The sequence below is a fragment of the Neophocaena asiaeorientalis genome, unplaced genomic scaffold (assembly GCF_003031525.2).
Source record: "Neophocaena asiaeorientalis asiaeorientalis breed wild unplaced genomic scaffold, Neophocaena_asiaeorientalis_V1.1 scaffold629, whole genome shotgun sequence".
NCBI classification, from domain to species: domain Eukaryota; kingdom Metazoa; phylum Chordata; class Mammalia; order Artiodactyla; family Phocoenidae; genus Neophocaena; species Neophocaena asiaeorientalis.
Window position 1 is genome coordinate 6720000 of NW_020175468.1, and position 25150 is coordinate 6745149.

The 25150-nt window shown below is 56.6% G+C and overlaps 2 protein-coding genes across 2 annotated transcripts in view; both read left to right on the forward strand.

The window, feature by feature from the left end:
• The window catches only part of TMEM145 (transmembrane protein 145), a 7689-nt gene extending 6736 nt beyond the window's left edge, over window positions 1–953 (forward strand). The window contains exon 15 of the mRNA XM_024768298.1: window positions 157–953. Within this exon, the coding sequence (XP_024624066.1) occupies window positions 157–405 (249 nt within the window). The 3' untranslated portion in view covers window positions 406–953. The remainder of the gene's footprint in view (window positions 1–156) is intronic.
• A 455-nt stretch (window positions 954–1408) lies between these two features.
• MEGF8 (multiple EGF like domains 8) overlaps window positions 1409–25150 on the forward strand; it is a 43015-nt gene continuing 19273 nt past the window's right edge. The window contains exons 1-23 of the mRNA XM_024768361.1: window positions 1409–2317; window positions 7291–7454; window positions 7695–7901; window positions 8747–8927; window positions 9009–9097; window positions 9697–10112; window positions 10553–10698; window positions 10827–10949; window positions 13029–13183; window positions 13520–13639; window positions 13982–14126; window positions 14209–14372; window positions 17890–18090; window positions 18485–18685; window positions 19132–19368; window positions 20225–20343; window positions 20433–20564; window positions 20654–20767; window positions 21262–21510; window positions 22019–22218; window positions 22539–22749; window positions 22847–23096; window positions 23614–23746. Of these exons, the coding sequence (XP_024624129.1) occupies window positions 2131–2317; window positions 7291–7454; window positions 7695–7901; window positions 8747–8927; window positions 9009–9097; window positions 9697–10112; window positions 10553–10698; window positions 10827–10949; window positions 13029–13183; window positions 13520–13639; window positions 13982–14126; window positions 14209–14372; window positions 17890–18090; window positions 18485–18685; window positions 19132–19368; window positions 20225–20343; window positions 20433–20564; window positions 20654–20767; window positions 21262–21510; window positions 22019–22218; window positions 22539–22749; window positions 22847–23096; window positions 23614–23746 (4144 nt within the window). The 5' untranslated portion in view covers window positions 1409–2130. The remainder of the gene's footprint in view (window positions 2318–7290; window positions 7455–7694; window positions 7902–8746; window positions 8928–9008; window positions 9098–9696; window positions 10113–10552; window positions 10699–10826; window positions 10950–13028; window positions 13184–13519; window positions 13640–13981; window positions 14127–14208; window positions 14373–17889; window positions 18091–18484; window positions 18686–19131; window positions 19369–20224; window positions 20344–20432; window positions 20565–20653; window positions 20768–21261; window positions 21511–22018; window positions 22219–22538; window positions 22750–22846; window positions 23097–23613; window positions 23747–25150) is intronic.

Here is a 25150-nt window from a genome sequence, read left to right on the forward strand (position 1 = left end):
CCTTGAGTACCTGGCCCCACTGTCCAGGCGCCCCTGACTGACACCTGCGCCCACACCTCGGGAGGGGGGATCATCGGGGGAAGAGGGACGGGCCTTCGGGGCCGCATCTGCCCCCCGTGGGTCCTGGACGGCCTCTGACCCTGACCCCCCTCCCAGGCCGGGAAGCAGGTGGAGGAGACAGCGGTGGCGGCGGCGGTGGCCCCGAGGGGCCGCGTGGTGACCATGGCCGAGCGGGGCGCGGCCTCCCCGCCCCCTTCCTCTCGGTTCCCCAAGGCGGCCGACCCGAGCTGGGATGGCCCGACGCCACCCTACCAGCCGCTCGTGCCCCAGACAGCGGCGCCGCACACCGGCTTCACCGAATACTTCAGCATGCACACGGCCGGGGGCACCGCACCCCCGGTCTGAGCACCCCTGCCCGCGCCTGCCCCATGGGCCGCGCGCCGGGCCCCGGCCGGGCTCCGGATCCCCGCTCTATCCCGGCCCCAGGGCTCTGCCAACCCCGGCCTTCCCAAACCTCCCCACCCCGCGCGCCCAGGTAGGGGTGCGTAGTGTCCCGCTCCCGACCCTTCCCCCGACTCTTGTGCCAAACGGTCCCGCGGGAGCCGCTCTCCCCGTCCCCTCCCTCAGCCCCTGCCCCGAGCGGCACCGGATTCTGGGCTCCCGCTGTTCCGTGACCTCCGGCCCCCTGGCCCCCTCCGAGACCTCTGACCCCGCCGGACCCCGGAAAACCAGTGACGATCGCCGGGACCCTGCCTGTGACTCTCCAGGACTCTGCGACCCCGAGCCACCGCTCCCGGGACGGATGTTGTGAAGCTAGTCTCGACTCCTACCTTCCCTTGGGATCTCTGTGACCTAGCACCCGTACTCTGTTCACCCTATCTCCATCTCGAAGGCCCTCCCTCAGGTCCTTGGCAGAAAGACTTTTTTCCCCTTCTTGCCAAAATAAAGAGGATTCGTTGAGTTTTTATCTTTAATAAGATGGGCTCTTCTACACCTTGACAGCGCTCAGAGACGGGGCTGAGCAAGAACCGTTCCAGGCTCGGGACCACAGTGCGCCCAACTGTGAAATGGTATCTTGGGAGGGGCCTGCAAAACCTGACCTTTTGTTGACCCAGAATCTGGGAGCCCTGAAAATATGAATCATCATCTAGCAGAGTCCTCTTATTGTACGGCTTCTTTATTTTTACCTTCTCTTCCCCAGTTAGAGGTAGAGGCGCCCTCCAGTGGCCGACGGTTCGCTCAGCCACCTGCGCCGGGAGTTCGGGTTAAGATTTTAGCACTGCGCATGTGTGGTTCTCACGTCACTAGCCAAGGAGGTCACTGCTGCGCATGCGTTTAGGAACAAATGGGCGGGGAAGTTTCCGGAAGTCTCCCTCTGTGGAGGGGTGGGATTGGGTGCTTCGCAGTCCTCCCAGGGCCGCTCTGACCTGCGTCTCCGCGACTCTCGCCTTCTTTCCGTAGTGCCTCCCATCGCGGCCACTCGGCCCCCACCCTCTCGCCCTCCAAGCGGGTCTTCCCGGGGCCGCTCTGGCCCGAGCGTCCCTTCATCTTTCTGCTCTGGCTCATCCGGCTCGGAAGGGAGGCGCGGGTGGGTGAGCAAGGGAGTTCGTCTGTGGTGTCCAGGCCTGAGCCCCTGAAGACTGACTCTGCCCTGGGCACCCGCTCGCGCCCCGCCCCTGGCTGGAGGGGCGTCTCTCCCGGAGGACTTTCCGGGCCAGGCCCGGCCCGCACTCTATGTAGGCCCCCGCCGAGCTGTAGAGCCCTTCGCCCACTGGGGACCCAGTGGTCTATAAGGTCCATTTCGGCCTGCAGCGGCTCGTTTATGGGGTCAGCCAGCGTATGGGGGCCCATGCCTATAAGGGACTCCCGTGGCCCCTAGGGGTCTGCCCCGTACGTAACGACCCCATTTACAGGTTTTTCCATGGGTCTATAAGGGCCCACCCCTCGGTTTCCAGAGCCCATCAACAGCGGCGGTTCCCTTCGCGGGGACAGCGACTCCTGGACCTCCCTGGTCTACAAGGCCATGTCCCATCTATAGAGGTCGCATTTGCAGGTCTTCAAACCGGGCGGAGGGGCTTCTCCGGGTCTTTAGGACCCGTCCCTCTGTAAGGGTCAGTGCTGGAGGCAGCGATGGCCCTGGGCCGAGCTCTCGCTGCGGCGCTGGCTCTATCTTTTGCCGTCCTGTGGCCACTGTCCCCTGGGGCCCGGGCAGGGGACTGCAAGGGACAGCGGCAAGTGCTGCGGGAGGCGCCAGGCTTCGTGACAGATGGTGCGGGTAACTACAGCGTCAATGGCAATTGCGAGTGGCTCATCGAGGGTGAGTGGGGCCATGTGGGTCACACACTGGCTGGTGCGCTAATTCATTCATTTGTGCAGTCTTGCATCCGCTCACCGTGTTCCCAGAACCGGTTCTGGTGCAGGCCCTTTGCTCTAAAATGCAGCCAGCCTAGGCCTTGCCTTGGAAGGCCTTGAAGTCTGATGGGGGAGTTGCTGCACACGGATGCAGATGGACAATTACAAGCCAGAAGCATCAGTGAGGGGTGTTCTGAGTAACTGTTAGAAACTCAGGCTCTGAGCCCAACCACCTGGCTTCAAATTTGGGTTCCACTTCTTACTAGCTTTGTGAATTGGGGCAGGTGGCTTCCTTCCTCTGAGGTTCGGCTTTCCCTCCCTGCAAGTATGGATAGTGATAGTATTCCCCTCATAGGGCGGTTGGACTTAAATGAGAACAGGTATTTACTGTGCCTGGCACATAATAAATGCCCAGTAAATGGTCGTAGGGTTATTAGTGTTGTCCTTTTTAAAGTACTTCAATAAAAGCGTTTTTTTCAGTCATTCATGTGCCAGACATTGTCTTTGCCTCTGGGGCATAGCAGAGACCTCCACAGCCCCAGCAATCCCCGATGACTTGGGGCTTGGAATCCAGTGGGGGAGGCAAACATGTTAACAGACAGTCCAGTCCGGAGTGGTAGGGGCTGTGACAGAGGAACCCCACGGGCCTGGGGAGCCCAGAGGAGGTGCCTGACCTGTTGGGTGGGAGAGAGCAGAGAAGGCTTCCTGGAGGAGATGTCTGAGCTGAGACCTAAAGGACCAATAGGAATCAGCCAGGAGGAGGAGAAAGTCATTCCAGGAAGCGGGAACAGCCTGTGCAAAGGCCCCATCTCTACCCTTCTGGGATCCCAGTCTAGTGGGGGAAACAAACCCACCCCCAGGGAGTGGGAATCCCAGAGATGACATCTGACTTAGCCTGGGCTATACCTGAGACCAGAGGCATGTGCAGGAGAGAGCAAAAGGGCATTCCAGGTAAGGAGAATAGCCTGTGCAAAGGCCTGGAAACAGGAGGATATGATGCTTTTGAGGAACTAGAAATCCATATGCTAGGACACAGAATCCAAGAAGACAAACAGTGAGCCAGAGGCTGGAGGGCTGGGAGGAAGCAGGTGGTATAGGACCTTGTGATTTTTTTTTTTTTTTTTTTTTTTTTTTTCAGTCCTTTTTTTTTTTTTTTTTTTTTTTTTTTTTTTTTTTGCGGTACGCGGGCCTCTCACTGTTGTGGCCTCTCCCGTTGCGGAGCACAGGCTCCGGACGCGCAGGCTCAGCGGCCATGGCTCACGGGCCCAGCCGCTCCGCGGCACGTGGGATCTTCCCGGACCGGGGCACGAACCCGTGTTCCCAGCATTGGCAGGCGGACTCTCAACCACTGAGTCACCAGGGAAGCCCTGACCTTGTGATTTTTGAGCTGTGTCCTGAGGGCAATAGGGAGGTGGAAGAGAAATCCAAGGCAGTGGCTGGAGAAGTCCAGGAAGGCTCCCTTGGCAGTGGATGAGGAGCTGGCCTCCAGGGAGAGGTGGGAGTCCCCCAGAGGAGGTCCTTGGCAAAGGCCAGAGATGTGACAGGGTCTGAATCGTGCAGGGCCTCCTTTTGCAGCCTTTGGAGATTAGTCTTTGTCTGGGGACACTGGGCATCTATGGAAGGTTTTGAGCAGGGGAAAGACATGATTTAATTTACGTTTTAGAAGATCTCTATGGCTGTTGTGTGGGGTATGGATGAAGCATGTTTTCTGGGGATAAGTGTGTTTGTCCCTATCTTGGGGGCCATTCCTGTCTAGGGGGTGAGAAGAGGATGGGAAGTGTGTGTATGTGTTAAAGGTATAAATCATTCTCTGGCCTTTAAGAGCTCCAGCCTGGTTGGGGATGGACACAGACATTCAGCCCCCGGTGTGCTCAGGGCTGAGACGGAAGGAGGTGCAGGGTTGGGTTGCCGGGCCTAGGGGAGTGAGAAGACTCTGCTGGGGGTCACAGAGGAGGAACCACCAGAGCAGTGTTCTGAAACATGCATAGGAGTTTACCGGGTGAGAAAAGGGAACAGCTTCTAGGAAGACAAAAGAGGGGCTGGTGGGTCTCCGAGCCATGTCTAGGCTTGTCTGGTCTGGCTAAACTTGTTGGCTGGGAGGAGAAGAGGGCACCAGAAGGAGGGGAAGAAGGGCCTTGAATGTCATGCTGAGCAGCTTGACTTTTCTCTTGGGATTGATGGGGAGCCAAAGGGGGATTTTGAGCAGGAGTGGGGCGTCGCTCTCAGGCTGGGTGGGGGGTAGACTGGAGACTTGGTGTGCTAGTCTTGTGGGAGAGGATGAGTTCTGAACTGGGGCAGGAGCTAAGCGGGTGGAGAGGCACGGAGAACACTGAGAGATTTGTGAAGTTTCACCAGTGAGACTTGGGGGACCGATTGGCTGGATGTTGGGGAAAGAAGGAGTCCAGGAGACTACTGGATGCCCCTTGAGCTCCCATCCTTCCCAATGTCCATCACCTCTAAGAGCCAACATGCTCCCCCATCTATTAAAAAATAAGCAACTGACCCACTTACTTTTGTACCGTGTTCACACTTCATCATGCCCAGTCCTCATAACATCCTCGTGAATAAGAGGCATCTGTCTTTGAAAAGCAGGGGCATTTAGGATCAGGTCTCTGTCCAGGATGGCTTGGGGGTTAGGCCCATGTTGGGCAGAAACAGGAGGACTTGAACTTAAGGTGGAACTTGGGGAAGGCAGATGGTGAGCTGGCCCCTGGTGGGCACTTGGCAAAGATGTGCTTGCTGTGATTCTAGGAACAGAGCTTTATAGTTTGGTTGAGGCTGGTAAGAGTCGGGGAGGTCTGGTTGCCTGGCCTGGCTGAATTGTTCTGCGTTCTCCAGACCACAGCTCGGGGTCTATGTGTGATGTTCTTGCGGGCTCTGGCCAGAGCCTGAGGGAGAGCTGCCAACTTCAGTATTCTGTCTTGTGCATCTCTTCCTTCCTTCATCCAGTATTTCCTGAGCCCTTGCTCAATACCAGGCCCCGTGCTGGGCAATGTCGGGGAGGGATCCCCAAGATGAGTAGGCCCAGGCCCTGTCCTGTGGGCCTCCTAGGCTGCAGGGGAGACACACCTGGACACAGGTGGTCCTGGCCCAGAGGAATGAAGGTCGTATTGGAAAGTGAGAACCTAGAGGGGCACCTAACCCAGCCCGGGGGCATCAGGGAAGGCTTCTTGGCGAAGGTGGGGAAGTTTGCTGGCAGGAAGGGAGAATGTGCTCTAGACAGAGAGAGGAACTTCCGCACAGGCCCAGCTCCTTATAGAGCTGTAAGCCGTGGGGTGATGTGAGACAAGTTGAGACTCCAAACACCAGGTTAGGGAGCTGGACTTTCTCCTGGAGATGGTAGGGAGCCATGGAGGGCTTTTGAGCAAGGGAGGGTAAGGGCCAGATGTCGAGCTGGGGAGATCCCTCAGGGACCCATGTCAGCACAGGCCACGAAGGAGGCTGGATCAGTGGTCCTGCTGAGGGAGGACAAGGCCTGGGCTGGCATGTTAGAGTCACCATCTGGGATCTTCATACCAGCCTTGATGGCTGAGGAGAATTATCCCCATTTTACATCAAGGAAACTGAGGCCCAGAGAGCCCATGGAACTGGCGCAAGATCCCACAGCTCGTGAATAGTGGACGAGCATCTCTAGTATGCAGATGGGGGTACTGAGGAGCATGGGTAAAGGGGCTGGCCTAGGGTCAGGAGCAGAGCTGGAACCCAGGTCTCCTAGTCTCCCTAGCCCACAAGCCTTCCCTGAGCCCCTAGTGGGAGATGTGGGATGAGAGAACTTTCTGCAACCAGGACCTGGCAGAGAGCAGGAAGAGCGACAGTGCTAGGCCCTACCATAAGCACTTTAGGTGCGTTATCCATTATGGCCTCCCATGCGGTCGCAGTCAGACCAGTGGGGACTGCAGTCATCTGAACACTCACCTGGGCCGGGCGTCCAAGAAGGCTCCCTCCCAGGGAGCGTCAGCTGGAAGCTCAGCTGGGACGCCTACGCATGGCCCCTCTATGTGACTTTTCATAGCATGACAGCTGGGTTCTGAGAAGGAGTATTCTACGAGGCCCAGGTAAAAATTGCAGGCTTCCTCTGATCTAGCCTCGGAAGTCCCAGAGCATCACTTCTGGTTTGTATTGGCCAAGCTAGTCTCTGAGGCTCTTGCAGATACAAGGGGCTGGGAGTCAGCCATCATCTCCTGATGGGATTAGTGGCCAAGAAGTATGAATCGACCATAGTGATTATATCCCTATTTTACGGATGAAGAAACAGATCCAGAGAGGTTAGCTGACTTGCCCAAGGTCACACAGCTAGTGGCTAGTAAGTGGCAGAGCCAAGATTGGAGCCCAGGCAGTCTGGCTCCAGAGTCTGTGCCCTTAGCTACTATTCAATACAATAAACAGAGAGAAGAGACCCTGGGTGGGGGCAGAGAGGAGCTGTGGTGCTCCAAGTTTCAGTCTTTGGCCAGGGGGAAGAAAGGGACCTCTTCCCCTAGAGCTCTGTTGAACCTGGAACAGAGGACCCTCACAGAGGCCCTTTTCCATCTGGGAGTATGCCTCTCTGCTCACGCCTGGACTGACCCTCAGGCTTGGGCATGTCTGAGGCTCAAGAATAAATGGGAAGTTCTGTGTGACCACTGGGATGGGGTTCTTCTCTCTGCACTTCAGTTTCCCCATCTGAATAGTAGGCGGTGTTTGGCCTGATCTCAGGGGTCCTTTCCAGGGATGATACTGTAATTTCTTCTTTGAGCTTCTGTCCCTCTTGCTGTCACAGCTCTGACCTCCCTGGGCTGGGAGCCTGGGAGCCCCTTGAAGGCAAGGCCCAGGTCTGACTCAGCTTTGGGCCCCCATCCCAGTGTTACGAGGAGTAGGCCTTGGTGTTTGTGGGGGGCGCTGCGTGGAGGCATGGGGAGAGGGTCCGCATCTGAGCCTGGCCCACCTGTTCTCACTGCTCAGCCCCGAGCTCCCAGTACCGGATCCTGCTGGACTTCCTTTTCCTGGACACGGAATGCACGTATGACTACCTGTTCGTGTATGATGGTGACTCCCCCCGCGGGCCCCTGCTTGCCAGTCTGAGTGGGAGCACCCGGCCTCCGCCCATTGAGGCTTCCTCAGGCAAGGTTGGTGGGGCCTGGCCGCGGGGCTGTGGCTGGAGGATCTGAGTGGAGTGTGCAGGACGGGGGGTAGATACACAGAGGGAAACAAAAGGCGGGGGGACTTGACATCAGTCAGAAGGATAGAGGGACAAAGAGAGGTGGAGAGAGACAAAGAAAGGAGGCGGGGACCCCAGGGTGGGGTGGGGGCAGGGGTGGACCCTCTCCCAGTCCCGCCCCAGAGCCCCACCCACCTTGTGCCTCCAGATGCTGCTGCACCTCTTCAGCGATGCCAACTACAACCTGCTGGGCTTCAACGCCTCGTTCCGCTTCTCCCTGTGCCCCGGGGGCTGCTACAGCCATGGGCAGTGCCAGCCCCCAGGGGTGTGTGTCTGTGAGCCGGGCTGGGGGGGCCCTGACTGCGGCCTGCAGGAGTGCCCAGCCTACTGTGGCAGCCATGGCACCTGCGCCTCGGTGAGCCTGCCCCCAGCTGTGTCCCCCTGGGGCCCTGCCCTGTGATCACAGCCACCGCTCCCATGTCCTAGACCTGACTCTGCCCCTGCCTGAAACAACCCCTGCCATCCCATCCTCTCCCATGATGCTGACCCCGCCAGGGACCCTGCTCCCTCCTACAGTTCTCCCTCTCCTTCCAGATCGCACTCCCCAACCTGTTACTCCACTTCCACTCCACCTTCACTGGGGGCCCCTCCTCTGCCTGAGCTCACTCCCAACCTCACCTGTAGCCCACTTCTCACCTGTGAACCTACCTGCCTTCCTCGTGCCAGGCCCGACTCCACCCTCACACCCAGCCGCTCTGTCTGGCCTTGGGCCCCCAGCCATGACTTCTGACTTTTGACCACTGACCTTGGGCCTAAACCATGCATATCCAGCTTTGGGCCTGGGTCACGCCTTGAGCCCTCCCTGCCTTGACCTCCCCGGATCTGAGCTCTTCCAGCCCAGGCCGACATTGACTCCATCAGTATTTTTTTCTCCAACCTGTCTTTCTGTCTTGTCCTCATTTTCCTTTCTGGGTCTTTTTCTTTTTCCTTTCCCTTTTTCTGTTGGTCTGTCTTCGTTTCTCCTCTTCTCTGCCTCCCTCTGATTGTGTCTCTGTGTCCATCTCTTCCTCTGTCTGTTGGCCTCTCTCCTTCCTGTCTCTTTCTTCGCCTCTCTGTCTTTTATTTTTCCATCCTCTCCTTTCCTATTCATCTCTCTCCTCCGTTTTGCTCCATCTGTCTCGCTCTGGCTCTCTCTCTGCTCCCTGTCTGTTTCTTTCTCTCTCTTTCTCTGTCCCTGCCTTTGTGCCCCCTTCCCTCCAGCCCCTGGGACCATGCCTCTGTGAGCCTGGTTTCCTGGGACGCGCCTGTGACCTGCACCTGTGGGAGAACCAGGGGGCTGGCTGGTGGCACAACGTGAGTGCCGGTGACCCCGCCTTCTCCGCCCGTATCGGGGCGGCTGGTGCCTTCCTGTCCCCACCGGGGCTGCTGGCTGTTTTCGGAGGTAAGCAGATGGGATATGAGTCTGGGGTCTAGAGGCCTGGCAGCCTGTGGCCAGGGCCTGAGACTGTCCACCTCTCCACAGGCCAAGACCTCAACAGGGCCCTGGGTGACCTCGTCCTGTACAACTTCTCTGCCAACACCTGGGAGCGCTGGGACCTGAGTCCTGCCCCGGTATGGACCCCACCTCTGCACTGCCTGGAGGTGCCTGTCCACTCTGTCAGACCCAGCCAGGGCGCCCCAGAGCGACCCCATCACCCCGCACACCCCTAACTCCCGCAGTGTGATACATGACCACCTACACCTCCCCCTTCTGCTTTTCTGTCTCTGATTATCTTTCTTCTTCGTTTATCTGCTTTTCTGCATCTTACCTTTCTGTGTGTCTCCTGTCTCTCTTGGTCCATCTTTCGGTTTTTGTTTCTGACTCTTGGTTGTCTGGTCTCTCTCGCTCTCTGTGTCTCCTTCTCTCTGGGTTATACCTCTTACTCTCTCTACTGGTCTCTGTCATTTCTCCCTGACTCCGCCTTCTCTTATCGTGTTTCTCTGTCACACCTCTCTTTTTATTCGCATGTGTCTGTCTTTCTGGGTCCGTCTCTCTTCTCTTCTCTCTTTGCATGTCTCTGTCTTTATCTCTGCCCCTCTCTCACCTTCTCTTTCTCTGTATCTCTGTCTCTCCATCTTGCCCTGTCTCTGCATCTCTCTCTGTCTTGCTCTTTCTCTGTGTCACCATCTGTTTCCCTCTCCATCTCCGTCTCCTGGTCTCTTCCTCACAGGCTGCCCGTCACTCCCACGTGGCTGTGGCTTGGGCCGGCTCCCTCGTGCTGATGGGTGGTGAGTTGGCTGACGGCTCCCTCACCAGTGACGTTTGGGCCTTTAGCCCGCTGGGTGGTGGCCACTGGGAGCTTCTGGCACCAGCTGCTTCCAGTTCCTCAGGGCCGCCAGGCCTGGCAGGTCACGCAGCAGCCCTAGTGGACAGCATCTGGCTCTATGTGTCTGGTGGCCGCACCCAGCACGACCTCTTCTCCTCTGGCCTCTTCCGTTTCCGCCTCGACAGCACCAGTGGGGGCTACTGGGAGCAGGTGATTCCGGCAGGTGGGAGGCCCCCTGCCGCCACTGGCCATTCCATGGTGTTCCATGCCCCGTCACGTGCCCTGCTGGTTCACGGTGGACACCGGCCCTCCACTGCCCGGTGAGTCACCTGCCCCACAACCCATGCCTTGCAGGGCCAGGCCTGGCCTAACACCCTGGGCCTTTATGCTTTAACGGTCTTTGCCCACTGATAGACCCCTGCAGTCATTCAGTCACCCCGTCTGTCATTCATTCACTCATTTGTTTATTCACTCATTTACTCCCCGACTCACGCATTCTCTAGTCTGTCATTCAATCTCTTGGTCACTTGCTTCCCTGCGCACTCCCACTCATCCAGTCATTTAACCAACCCCTGCTTGGTGTCTAGCCCTGGCTAGATTATGCAGGGAACCCAGAGATCAATGAAACCTGGGTCCTGCCCATGAGGAGCTTCTAGTTCTGAGGGGATATAAATCCAGTAAAGCCAGTCTCAACTGTGGGCCCAGAGGAGGGAGAGAGGTCCTTCCTGCCTCAAGCTCCTCCTCTTCCCCTCCCCGACAGGTTCTCTGTGCGGGTGAACTCCACCGAGCTCTTCCACGTGGATCGGCGCGTGTGGACCACCCTGAAGGGCCGGGATGGGCTTCAGGGCCCACGGGAGCGGGCCTTTCACACAGCCAGTGTCCTGGGCAACTACATGGTGGTCTACGGTGAGGAGGCTCCCCGATCCCACCTACCTGCCTGCCTGCCAGGGGCCCAAGGCTGAGCTGAGGCTCCCTGCAGGGGTGTCCTCATCTCCCCCAGGCTTGCCAGCTGTGCCCCTTTCCTCCTTTCCCAGGGGGCAACGTGCACACCCATTACCAGGAGGAAAAGTGCTATGAAGATGGCATCTTCTTCTACCACCTTGGCTGCCATCAGTGGGTGTCAGGGGCCGAGCTTGCCCCTCCAGGAACTCCTGAGGGTGAGTGGCCCCCCTGTTTCCATGAGGGGCTCCTGAGGGTCACGCTTGCTCCCACAGTGATACTGGGCTTTGGGAAGGAGCCACCCCGGTCGTTGTTGGGGTGAGCCCAACATCCTATCGGAGCTGGCCTCAGCAGGCACACCTGCACTAGAGATAGGACCAGGGCATTGTTGCTATGGAGATGGGAGACATTTTCAGAAGCATCAGATCTAGGTTCCAATCCAGGTTTTGCCAATTATCAGCTGTCCCAGGGGACTGCCTACAAAGAAGTAACTTTTTCAAGGTCACACAGTGGGCAAGTGGCAGAACCAGGATGGCCATTCCTAAACAACCTTTTGTACAAAAACCATCATTTAATCTCTCTGCACCTCAACTTTCCCGTCTGTAAAATGTAACAACACTTAAACCACTGGGCTGTTGTGAGAATAAATTGAGTAAAATGAAGTGAAGAAAGAAGACAGTCCAGTGAAGGGCCCAACACATTGTCCTAATAGTGCAAGGCCAGAGGGCTCACCTGGAGGGAGTGTGGAGAAGCCTTTCAAGCTCATTAGATCAGAGACTGCTTTGTGAATGGGAAGAAAGTCACAGGCCCTCTCCTCAGAAAGACACTTGTGTGCACAAATTGGGCATATCCTTTCATGGGACTGTGGACTTCCCAGAGGCCCATCTGTTCTCCCCACCCTTCTGAACAGAAGAGTGAGGACAAAGGACAAACATAAAACAAGGGACAGTAACATTTAAGGGGTGGGCAAGAGGAAGGGTCCCCAAGGAATCCTGTTTGACCATCAGGAATGGGGCTTCCCTGGTGGCCCAGTGGTTAAGACTTCACGCTCCCAAGGCAGGGGGCCCGGGTTCGATCCCTGGTCAGAGAACTAGATCCCACATGCATGCTGCAACTAGGAGTTTGCATGCCACAACGAAGGAGCCGGCGAGCCACAACTAAGGAGCCCGCTGCAACTGAGACCCAGCCCAACCAAATAAATAAATAAATAATAATAAAAAAAAAGGAATAAAGCCTTAGCCTAGCATTGGAGGCCTCCAATCCAGGGCTCCACTTCTTCTCCTGTCCCTCCTTCAGACCCCTTCACTGGGTAGGCCAGAGTGTGAGGTTTCTGGAGGCCTCCTCCTTCTTTGTAGATTTTGATCCCCTGAGCCAAGTCCCATACACTTACAGAGCATACGGGTCAGTAAGAGTGTGAGGGAGTCACCAATCACTGACCACTTACCCGTCAGTCAGGACTCTTGGTTGTAAGTGACAGAAACCCCACCCGACCAGCTTAAGCAAAAAGAAGAATTTCTTGACTCACTTGAGTGAAAACTGGCTGCAGGCTGGCCTGGATCCAGGTGCTCACATAATGGCATGAGCCATTTCTCTCCCCAGTTCTCAGCTGGATTTCCTTCATTCTGTAGCAGGTTTGCCTTTTGTAGATGGTCACCAGCAGCTCTGGGATTATATCCTACCCCTTTAAAATGCCCAGAGGGAAGACAGTACCTTTTTCCCAAGAATTGTAGCAATTGGGTCCCCTCCCTGAACTAGTCACTGACTCTGATAGGCCTGGGCTCAAGCCCTGCTGCTGCTAGAGGCAGGGACAGCTCGACTTGAGCCTTGTGGACTGTGGGTGGGAGGGTTGGTTTTCCAGAGGACAGTCAGAGGCTGTCACCAGAAGGGAGGCTGGTGTCAGACAGACAACAACAGGTGACAGCCGGGCGGCCTTGCCTCACCGCTCCCTGAGGGCAAGGTTCCATGCACGGAGGAGGAAACCAAGACTCAGAGAAGTCAGGTCTCCTGCCCAAGGCCACACAGCTAGTCAGTAGTTGATCCATGATTTGAAAGCAAGGAAATGGTAGATCCAGGATTTGACCCCAAAGATCATGCTCTGTCTGGAAGGTGACTTGGGCAGCAGCGTGGGAGCTCCAGGAGGTGAGAGAGCTAGGACTAGAGCAGGGCCAGGCAGGCGGGGAGGGTTTCCTTGGGCAAGTGGGGTTGAGGCATAGCAGAGTCAGGGGTGGTCCTCAAGGTGGGAGCCACGAAGGGGGGATGGGGGGTCACATGTCCTCGGGGCGTCTGTATTCTCCTAGGCCGAGCAGCACCTCCCAGTGGTCGGTACTCACATGTGGCGGCTGTGCTTGGTGGCAGCGTCCTGTTGGTGGCAGGGGGGTACAGTGGCCGGCCCCGTGGGGACTTGATGGCCTACAAGGTGCCTCCCTTTGTGTTCCAGGCGCCTGCTCCAGACGTGAGCACTGGGGTGATAGGGAGAGGGTGGCTGGGGAGGAGGTAGCATGTTTCCCATGGTTAAGGGAGGAAGTTGGGGGGCGTCCCTGGGAGAAGGAGGGGAGGTCCCTAGGGCCGTGAGAGAAGGGAGGTCAGTCCCCAGGTCCAAGGGAGGAGGAATGGTGGTCCCTGGAGCTGAGGGCAGAGGGGCAGTGGTCCCTGGGGCTGGGGGAGAAGTGGACAGGGGTCCTCAACGTTCTGAGCAGTTGGGGTTCCCTGGGCTCATCAAAGTGAGCGAGGACGTGGGAGCAGGCCCCAGGTCTGAGGCGCCCCCTCCTCCCTGCCCATCTCTCTACAGTACCACCTGGACTATTGCTCCATGTACACGGACCACAGCGTATGCTCCCGAGACCCTGAATGCAGTTGGTGTCAGGGAGCCTGCCAAGCTGCCCCGCCTCCTGGGACTCCCTCGGGGGCCGTGAGTGACTGTCCTAGTACTCTGCCCCTTAGCACGGAGACCTGGTCCTCCGTGTCTTCTTCTGCCCAGACCTGCGCTTGGGAGACTCATTTTCACACCTAAGATCGGCATTCCTGACTACTGACCCTTGAACCTTTGACCCTCTTCCCGATCCTTTTGAACTTATGTCTCTGTCCCTGGATCCCCCACCCCTGTCCTCTTGATCTTTCTCATTCCAACCCAGCTTTCAATTCCCTTCTCCAATCCCCTGACCTTTCCGCCCCAAGCCTCCTGAATCCACAGCTTTTCCCAGGTCCCTTAAGCCCCAGTGGATAGTGACACCTGTCTTTCCCCTCTCTGCAGTGTCCGGCTGCCAGCTGCCTGGGCCTGGGCCGCCTCCTGGGTGACTGCCAGGCCTGTCTGGCTTTCAGCAGCACCGCCGCTCCTCCCCGGGGGCCCGGCGCCCTGGGCTGGTGCGTACACAATGAGAGCTGCCTCCCTCGGCCTGGTGAGTGTCCAGTGGCATTGTGGGAGGGGGCAGCATAGCACCCCACACCAACCCCCATCTCCCGACCCTCCTGTCCTCACAGAGCAGGCCCGCTGCCGAGGGGAGCAGATCTCAGGCACCGTGGGCTGGTGGGGGCCCGTACCTGTCTTCGTTACCTCCCTGGAGGCCTGTGTCACCCAGAGCTTCCTGCCTGGCCTGCACCTGCTCACCTTCCAACAGCCGCCCAATGCCTCCCAGCCTGACAAGGTGGGGAGCCAGGGGATGGGGCCCAGTGTGGAGTGTTGAAGGGCTTGGTCTTAGAGTTTTCATTTTTCAAATGGATCTTTATCACTCTTGCATTTGCCCCCTAAGTCTTTACATGCAAGGGTCTGATTTTCCTTATTGGCCTAAGAAAAGTCTTAACTGTGGTGAAATGCACATAACATAAAACTTACCATTAGTGACATGTATCACCTTCGCAATTCTGTGCAACTACCACCACTCTCTAGCTCAAGAACATTTTTTTTTTTTTTGGCTGCACCTTGCAGCATTCAGGATCCTAGTTCCCCAACCAGGGATGGAACCCGCGCCCCTGTGGTGGAAGCGCAGAGCCCTAACCACTGGACCACCAGGGAAGTCCCCAGAACTTTTTTTTTTTTTTTTTTTCTTAAGCTGCTCGGGGTCTTAATTGTGACCCACGGGATCTTCGTTGAGGCATGTTTTTTGTTTGTTTGTTTTGTTTTACATTTATTTATTTTATTTTTATTTTTTAAAAATATTTTGGCTGCGTTGGGTCTTTGTTGCTGCACGTGGGCTTTCTCTAGTTGCGGCGAGCGGGGCTACTCTTTGTTGCGGTAATCAGGCTTCTCACTGCGGCGGCTTCTGTTGTTGCGGAGCACGGGCTCTAGGCGCGCAGGCTTCAGTAGTTGTGGCTCACAGGCTCTAGAGCACAGGCTCAGTAGTTGTGGCGCACGGGCTTATTTGCTCTGTGGCATGTGGGACCTTCCCGAACCAGGGCGTGAACCCGTGTCCCCTGCATTGGCAGGTGGATTCTTAACCACTGCACCGCCAGGGAAGCCCTGTTTTTTTGTTTTTAGTTGCAGAATGTGAACTCTTAGTTGCGGCATTCATGTGGGATCTAGTTCCCCGACCAGGGATTGAACCCAGGCCCCCTGCACTGGGACCATGGAGTCTTACTCACCAGACCACTGGGAATTTGCCCCCCCAGAACATTTTTATAACCCCAAAAGGAGACCCCAGACCCATTAAGTAATCACTCTCCATTCCCCTCTCCCCTTGGCCCCTGGCAACCACTAACCTTTTTCTTTTTCTGTATTTGGATTTGTTAGCTCTGGATAGGTCATATAAATGGAATCGTATAATACATGGCCTTTTGTGTGTGACTCCATTCACTCAGCATAATGTTTTCAAGGCTCCTCTGTGTTGTGGCATGTGTCAGAACTTTGTTCAGTTTTTTAAAAAATTTTTATTTATTTATTTAGCTGTGTCAGGTCTTAGTTGTGGCACATGGTATCTTTAGTTGCAGCATGAGGGATCTTTAGTTGCAGCATGCAAACTCTTAGTTGCGACCTGTGGGATCTAGTTCCCTGACCAGGAGTAGAACCCGGGCTCCTTCCATTGGGAGCACAGAGCCTTAGCTACTGGACCACCAGGGAAGTCCCAGAACTTCGTTCCTTTTTATGGCTGAATAACATTCCATTGTATGGCCATGCCATGTCCATTCATCAGCTGATAACATTTGGGTTGTTTACACCTGTTGGCAAGTTTTTCTTTTTTAAAAAAATATTTTATTTATTTATTTATTTATTGGCTCTGTCGGGTCTTAGTTGTGGCACGTGGAATCTTTCGTAGTGTCGAGGGGGCTCTTTGTTGCGGTGTGCGGGCTTCTCTCTAGTTGTAGTGTACAGGCTTCATAGCACATGGGCTCTATAGCCCACGGCATGTGGCATGAGGGCTCTCTAGTTGTGGCGCATGGGATTAGTTGCCCTGAGGCATGTGGGATCTTAGTTCCCCAGCCAGGGATTGAACTGGTGTCCCCTGCATTGCAAGACAGATTCTTAACCACTGGACCACCAGGGAAGTCCCTTTTTTTTTTTTTTTTAATTGAGGTATAATTGACAAACAACCTTATATTAGTTTTAAGTGTACAATATAATGAATTGATATTTGCAAATATTGCAATGAAAACCTATTTTCAGTATGAGTGGAATTGCTGGGGTAATCCTATGGTTAACTTATTGAGGAATCATCAAAGTGTTTTCCACAGTGGTTCCTTATTAATTTAAAAAATAGGTATTATAGTCACATGGTTCAAAAACCATAACAATGGGGACTTCCCTGGCATCCAGTGGTTAAGGCTCTGAGCTTCCAATTCAGGGGACAAGGGTTCGACCACTGGTCGGGGAGCTAAGATCGCACATGCCGTGCAGTGTGGCTAAAAAAAATAAAATAAAATAGAATAAATGAATCCTATATAGTTAAAAACAAAAACAACACAAAAAAAACCCCACAACAGTGTAAAAAGTTGTTGAGTGAAAAGTCTCTTCCATCTACCCAGTCCTCACCCCTCAGTGTGGGAAGCTGGCCTCAGCATCCCCCTAACTCAAGACCACCCTAACTCTCCCCAGAAGATCTATTTGGATTTCTTATATATCCTTCTGCTGTTTACCTATTCAAATACAAGTAAATGTGACATTTAATTATTTTTCTTTTTTGCACCAAAAGTAATATATTATCTACACTGTACTACCACTTCCCTTTTTTTCTTTTTTCTTTTTTTTTTTTTTTTTTTTTTTTGCGGTACGCGGGCCTCTCACTGCTGTGGCCTCTCCCGTTGCGGAGCGCAGGCTCAGCGGCCATGGCTCACGGGCCCAGCCGCTCCACGGCACGCGGGATCCTCCCAGACTGGGGCACGAACCCGCGTCCCCTGCATCGGCAGGTGGACTCTCAACCACTGCGCCACCAGGGAAGCCCCTTCTTTTTTTTTTGTCTTTTTGGTGGTGGTGTTGTTTTCTCATTCTCCTTTTTTTTCTTAACGTATCCCGGCAAGCTTCCCATAACAGAACTTAGGAAACACCCTCTTTTTTTTTTTTTTTTTTTAACAGCTTCATAATGTTCCATTTACATTCTGATGCCGTAGTGTTACAGTTTATTTAAACAGTCTCCCATGATGAACACTTGGGTTGCTCCACTCTTTTACAATTACAAGAACACATGCTGGCAGTAAATCATGAAGTATATGCGTCGCTTCAAACGTTGGATTTGGATCTGGGCTCTTTTTTTTTTTTTTAAACATATATACTGGTTCATTATATAACAAAGAACATGGTACATAGGATGAGGTCCAGAAGGGGCCTGAGCTTCTGTCCCTGTGGAGTTGGGGTGTGACACCCTCCTGGCACATGTATGTGTTTACTAATCTGGAAGGTCTCCAAGCCCCCTAGTTAAGGGGTCTGGACTCCTAAGGGCTTAGGTGGAAAGATGGGGTGTTGAGGAAGAAGATGCTGAAAGGTCCAGGGTCTTGGAGTTTAATGAGAGGTGGAGATGAGCAGGGGCTGTCTGAGTCGGAGTCCCAACTCTTCTCCCAGAGTAACCGTGGGCGAGCTATCCCCCCTGCTTCTGGCCTCAGTCTCCCATTTAGTAAACTAGGGAAGGAGATTGGGTTGCCTGGTCTTTTCTAGCTCTGATGTGGCTGGAGAGGTGTGAGGACCATGGGGCGATGCAGAGAGGTCCTCATGCACGCCTCCCTCCTTGGCTGGCACAGGTCTTGATTGTCCGCAGTACGACCATCACCCTGACACCTAGCTCAGAGACCGACGTGTCCGTGGTCTACCGTGGCTTCATCCACCCACTGCTGCCAGGAGGGCCTGGAGGGCCAGGGGCTGAGGACGTGGCCGTGTGGGCCCGGGCCCAGCGCCTGCACGTACTGGCCCGGATGGCCCGTGGCCCTGACACAGAAAACATGGTGAGGGTGCCTGGGACATGCAGGGGGCTGTTTATGGTAAATATGGGGGCTTGGATGTGTGGTGGGGAGGAGGAATGGGGAGAAGTCAGAGGCGTGGGATCTATCCTTAGTGACGGAAGGGTCCTGCGGTTTTCAGTTGTGAACAGAACTGGGTGGGGGGCGGATTTTGAAGAAAGGGGAAGGTCTGAGTTACCAAGTCAGACTCCCCTGAGGAGGACGTGGGTTGCTGGGAGGTTTAGGGGTGCTTGGAGGTTTTGGGGGTCTAAGAAACTCTGAGGCCCTCCTGGGAAGAGGAGGGGTGGGCGCTAGGTGGGTTTGGGTCTCTTGGGGGTTTCAGGGGTCAGTGTGGGTGGAAAGTTCTGAGGCCCCTGTCTGCCCCTCACCCCTACTTCAGGAGGAGGTAGGGCGCTGGGTGGCTCAGCAGGAGAAGGAGACGAGGCGCCTGCAGCGTCCAGGGTCCGCTCGCCTCTTCCCACTGCCTGGCCGGGGCCACAAGTACGCGGTAGAGATCCGGGGCCAGCTCAACGGCTCAGCGGGCCCTGGACACAGCGAGCTCACCCTGCTGTGGGACCGGACTGGCGTGCCAGGTGGCAGCGTGAGTACCCAGGTCCCCGGCTCTGACCCTGCCCCAGCCCCTGGCCTCAGATGCCCTGGGCCACAAACTAACTCCCTTGTCCCTGACCTCTTACTCCTTGACTCTTGAACTCTGGGCCTCACCTTGAACCGCCCCTGGACCCCAACATCTGACCCCCAGAGTCTGACCTGATCTCGTATTCTGACCCCTGCCCACGTCTCTGACTCCTCCTGCCCTGATCTTGCTGACCCTGACCTCTGCCCTCCATACTTTGACCTCTCATCTCTGGATTTTCTCAAACCCTGATCCCCTTTTGTCTGCTGATGTCCTAAATCCTGACTTTCTACGGGCCTGAGTTCTCAACCTTGTCTCCAGACGCTTAAGTCTTTAGCTCCAAACTCTAATCCCTATCCCAAACCTTGACGTGGAGCGTGGAGCCCCGACCCTCATGTGACCCCCGCCCCCAGGAGATCTCCTTCTTCTTCCTGGAGCCCTACCGCTCGTCGGCCTGCGCCTCCTACCCCTCCTGCCTGGGCTGCTTGGCGGACCAGGGCTGCGGCTGGTGCCTGGCCAGTGCGACCTGCCACCTGCGCCAGAGCGGGGCCCACTGCGGGGACCGCGGGGCTGGTGGCTCCCTGCTGGTGCTGGTGCCTGCCCTCTGCCCACTCTGTGAGGAGCATCGAGACTGCCACGCCTGCACCCAGGTGCCCACCAGGCCACAGCGGGGAGGGCTCGGCACGAAGTCAGCCAAAGCAGGCGACTGAGCAAGGGGGTGGGCCCCCCAGAGCTGGCACGGGTAGCCGAGGGGCCCTGTGGGCGGCGGCGGGGTAGACAGTCGGGGCCCTTGTCATTTGTGAGCAGTGGAGAGGGGCTGGAGAGTCAGCTCCTGGCAGGCGTGACTCTGCATGCTGCAGGGGTCAGAAAACCCGGCTCAGCACCTCTGCACCAGAGGAGCCTTTATCCCCTTAGACAGCAGAGTCCAGGAGTAGGTCTTTCGGCCTGCTCGCCCCAGAGGTTCAAACCGTGTAGTCAGCTGTTCACCTCCCTCCATTCCACGTTCTCGTTTTCCCTGGAGGTTCATTCCTTGGGAGTGGCAAGGGAGCCTCAGGGGCTCCAGACTTTTATCCCCCCACCCAGCCACTGGAGCCCCAAGGGGAAGGAGAGCACCTTTCTGTCCCCACCTCACTCTCACCCCTCAGTTCAACAGAAGTCTCAGAAGTGCCTTTCATTTGCTCTAACTGGAGCTTGTGCCAGCTCCAGGACCAATCAGTGAGGCTGGGAGGAAGGAGAGTGTCCCGCTGCCCACCTCTGGACCCCAGGGATTGAATCAGCGCCACCTGGACCACATAAAGTGGTGCTACTGCCCAAAAAGGGAGTGGGTGCTGGTCAGGCAGAACCCATGGATGTCAGTGGCTGTAGGAAGGAGCTGGGCTTGGAACAGGGATCTGTGGGCCCTGGCAGGCAAGGGAGGCAGCTGCCTGTTGAACTGGTGCTGGGAGACTGGCGCTGGGAGCCCCAGGGAGAAGGCTAAGCTGGGCTCTTATTCCTCCAACCTCCCAGGACCCCTTCTGCGAGTGGCATCAGAGCACCAGCCGCAAGGGGGACGCAGCGTGCAGCCGGCGGGGCCGGGGTCGGGGTGCCCTGAAGAGCCTGCAAGAGTGTCCCCCACTCTGCAGCCAGTGAGCCCAGCTGGGCCCAGGGAGAGGGTGTGTGAGGGTGTGTGGGGGCCAGGCTGTGGGGTGACCCTGTCCCTGCTCCCCGCCCCCAGGCGCCTGACCTGTGACGACTGCCTGGCCAACTCAAGCCAGTGTGCCTGGTGCCAGTCCACCCACACCTGCTTCATGTTCGCTGCCTACCTGGCCCGGTACCCGCACGGGGGCTGCCGAGGCTGGGACGACAGGTGCAGTCCGGGTGGCAGGGTTCCAGGAGGGGAGGGTGGAGACCTGGGTAGGGGGTGGCTCTGACAGCCCCACACCCATCACCCTGCAGCGTGCACTCAGAGCCCCGGTGCCGGAGCTGTGACCGCTTCCTGACCTGCCACAAGTGTCTGCAGAGCCACGAGTGTGGCTGGTGTGGCAATGAGGACAACCCCACGCTGGGACGGTGAGGCAGGGCGGGGGCCTGGGGGCGGGGCCGGGTGGAGGCTCTCCGCCCACCCTAATTCTAACGGCCTCTGTTTCTCTGCCCCTTTGCCTTTTTCTTACCATCATCTCTGTTTTTCTCCCCCCCTTCTCCTTCTCTCTGTTTCTCTCTCTCTTTTCTCCCTGCCAACTCTTCCCCTGTCTTTGTGACTTGTTTTCTCTCATCTTTCCTTCTGTTTTCTTTCTTCTTGTCTGTTTCTGTTTCTCTTCTGTCTCCCTTTCACTGTATCCCTCTCTCTCTCCTGTCTTTTAAAATCCTTTTTTGTCTGGCTTCTCTGGGTTTTTCTCTGCCTCTCTTCCATCCCTCTTTCTGTCTTTCTCCGTTTTCATATCTCTTTCTCTCTCTGATTGATCTCCCCACTCCCTGTTACTGTTTTCCTGTCTCTGTCTCTTGTTTCTTTATCATCCCCCCCGCCCCGACCCAACCACCTTCTTCAACCTCGCCCCCCTCCCCAGTTGCCTCCAGGGGGACTTCTCCGGGCCTCTGGGTGGGGGTAACTGCTCCCTGTGGGTCGGGGAGGGCCTGGGGCTGTCTGTGGCCCTCCCTGCCCGCTGGGCATATGCCCGCTGTCCGGATGTGGATGAGTGTCGCTTGGGCCTGGCGCGGTGCCACCTGCGGGCGACCTGCCTGAACACACCCCTCAGCTATGAGTGTCACTGCCAGAGGGGCTACCAGGGTGATGGCATCACATACTGCAACCGCACGTGAGTAGGGCATGGGTTTCCATGGAGATGTCGCCCCAGGGCTGGTGCATGAGGAGATGTTGGGAGGAAGTGATCACAGTGCTGGGCTGCCTCCCATGGTGCCAGCCTCTCCAGTGAGCCTTGGGCTTTTACCTTGCAGAGCAGGCCCTCATTGGAGTGATAGGGTCCTCAACGTGACACTAGTTAACCGTGGAGACAGGTCGCCCGTGGACTGCAGGCCACAGGCTTCAGCGTTGCCATAGAAATGGAGGAGGATCAAGTTGAAAGGGGTTTTCACAGGGAACAGATCACCAGTGGTGATATTTAGTTACTGTAGAGACAGGAGTTACTACATGTGATGGGGTTGCCTTGGAGACACGGCCACCCATGGAGTCCAGGATCTGTGGAACAGGCAGTAGCTTATGATGGTGTTGCCATGGAGATAATGGGGTGGAGTGGGATGAAGGGGGATGCCTTGGGGGCTCCAGGCCTACCCAGTCCTTCCCCCACCCCTGCCACGCGCCCTCAGGTGCCTGGAGGACTGTGGCCATGGCGTGTGCAGTGGCCCCCCAGACTTCACCTGCGTGTGTGACCTGGGCTGGACATCGGACCTGCCCCCTCCCACGCCTGCCCCAGGACCCCCCGCGCCCCGCTGTTCCCGGGACTGTGGCTGCAACTTCCACAGCCACTGCCACAAGCGGGGGCCTGGCTTCTGCGATGAGTGCCAGGGTGAGCAGCCCTCATCCTGAGCTCCTCGGGGCTGCCTCAAGGGAGCCTCCTCGGGGCTTCTGTTTTCTTTTGTCTGTGTGGGGTTCTGTGTCCCCTCCCCAGCTCTGAGTCCCTCTGTCCCATTGCCTGCTCCTCACCCCAGACAGGTTTCAGTGCCACCCACCCCTCTAGTGGGCCTCAGTATTCCCTCTTGGGATTTGCAGTTGCTCCCCAGTCGGGGTTCCAGTTACCCTCCTTTGAGCCAGGTGGGGTTGGGGAGGGTTGGGCTCCTTCTCGCTCTTGCCGCTGACTCTGCATCCTGGCTGCTGGGGCCTCCACAGACTGGACGTGGGGGGAACACTGCGAACGGTGCCGGCCGGGCAGCTTTGGTAACGCCACAGGCTCAGGCGGCTGCCGGCCCTGCCAGTGCAACGGGCATGGGGACCCACGCCGAGGCCACTGCGACAACCTCAGCGGGCTCTGCTTCTGCCAGGACCACACTGAGGGCGCCCACTGCCAGCTCTGCTCTCCTGGCTACTATGGGGACCCCCGGTGAGCCAGGGGCCACCCAGGCGGGGCAGGGTGGGGTTAGGGACATGGTGGTATAGGGCAGGACTGGTCTGACACTGGCTCTCCTCCATCTCCCCAGGGCTGGTGGCTCCTGCTTCCGGGAGTGTGGGGGTCGTGCCCTCCTCACCAACGTGTCCTCCGTGGCACTGGGCTCACGCCGGGTTGGGGGTCTACTGCCTCCAGGTGGTGGGGCAGCGAGAGCTGGGCCAGGCCTGTCCTATTGTGTGTGGGTTGTCTCAGCCACCGAGGTGCTACAGCCCTGTGCCCCTGGGACCCTCTGTCCCCCACTTACCCTCACCTTCTCCCCCGACAGCAGCACCCCCTGCACGGTGAGCACCAAGGGCACTGATTACAGGCCCACGTCTCCCCCACCCAGTCTGAATCTTCAGACGGACCCTGGCCCCCATATCCGTGTTTATTCATCCATCAAACTCCCAGATCTGCTCCTCAGACCCCTACCCATTTGTTCCGAAGCCCACAGACCCTCCCATTTCCCAGATTGCCTCCTGTTTCCTGGACTCCAGTTTCCCATTCCCCAGTCCAGGTATGGTAAATATTGGTACCTTGTGTGCCAACTCTGATCGATTGATGGTGGCTGCCAGGATCTGTGTGTTGAGAAAGAGGCTCCATGCAAGAGTGCCTGATTGATTAACCATGTCTGTCATGAACACAGGAGTGGGAATGGTGGCCTCCATGCCACAGTTTGACAGTCTGCCCAGGTGGTTCAAGCAGCCTTTTCCCCGGTCTCAGATTGCCCTCTCTTCTTGAGCTGCACCTCCTCCCAGACCCCAAGCATTCCTCTTTCTCATCCTCATCATCCCCTGATCCTACTCTACACCTCTCCAGCTGAGCTATGTCCTGGCCTTTGATGGATTCCCACGCTTCCTGGACACTGGTGTCGTCCAGTCGGACCGTAGCCTCATTGCTGCCTTCTGCGGCCAGCGGCGGGACAGGCCCCTCACTGTGCAGGCCCTGTCTGGTATGGGGACTGGGGGAAGTGGGACCTCTGTCCTGGGCTGTCCCTTGTCCCTATACCTTGCTACCTGAGGTGGGCTCAAATCCCAGCCTGACTCTGCCAGAGACTTGCTGGCAGTCCCTTGCCACCTCTGGGTCTCAGTTTCTTCAGCTGAGAAGCAAATAGAGAGGATTGTACTGGCCGGGTTGTATCTCTGGAAAGAAGGTCCACGTGGGACATGTTTTTGGGACACACAGAATGTAGCTGGTGCGAGGGCCCCTGAGCATCTATCTCCTCAGCCCGCTGGTTCTCAGCCAGGAGTGACTTTGCCCCTTGGGTCATTTGGCTGTGTCTGGAGACATTCTGATTGTCGTGATCGGGGCTGCTACTGGCATCTCGTGGGTGGAGGCCAGAGATGCTACACTGCATCCTGCAGTGCACAGGCTGTAGCCCCCACAACCAAGAATTACCAGGCCCCTTTACGTCAGCTGTGCCTAGCTGATGGAGATGCACTAGAAATAATTTGTTACCCATGGCAGTTAGAGGGCCTAGGTTTGGAGATGCTTGTCTTCATATTGTAAATCAGAGTGGCTCCAAGGCTGTGAGAGAGAGGGCAGAGTTGTAGTTGGCCTGACGGTGATTGCACACAAGCCCAGACCCTTCACAGTGAGCAACTAGAGCTGAGGGGCCCTCGATTTCATTTCACTCAGCAAATGTCTACCTGCAGTAAGCTGGGCCTGAGCTAAATTCTGGGCATGTGGCAGTGAACAAGGGACACAGGCACTGCCTTCACGGACTCACAGCAGAGGTGGGGAGTGACAAGCAGCAGGGAACAAATTGTAGTCAGAATAGTGACACTTTTGGTAAGGGACAGGAGGAAATAGAAAGGAGTGGGGAGCCTGGCTTGTCTGGGGAGTTGGGGAGGGAGTCCTTGCAGAAGGGAGATTTCACGGTGTGGGTAAGGGGCAACTAGTTCAGGTGGAGGAATAGCAGATGCCCAGGCTCTGAGAACAGGAAGCGGGTCGGTGGTGCTGGAGTGAAGAGGGCTGGGAGAGTGGGAGGTGATGAGGTCAGAGGGCCTGCAGGCCACCCCTCTCTTTTTTTTTAAAATAAATTTATTTTTATTTATTTTTGTCTGCGTTGGGTCTTTGTTGCTGCACGCGGGCTTTCCCTAGTTGCGGTGAGCGGGGGCTATTCTTCGTTGCGGTGCGCAGGCTTCTTACTGCGGTGGCTTGTTGCAGAGCCCGGGCTCTAGGCGCGTGGGCTTCAGTAGTTGTGGCCCACGGGCTCCGTAGTTGTGGCCTGCGGGCTCTAGAGCGCAGGCTCAGTAGTTGTGGTGCATGGGCTTGTTTGCTCCGCGGCATGTGGGACCTTCCCGGACCAGGGCTCGAACCCATGTTCCTTGCATTGGCAGGTGGATCCTTAACC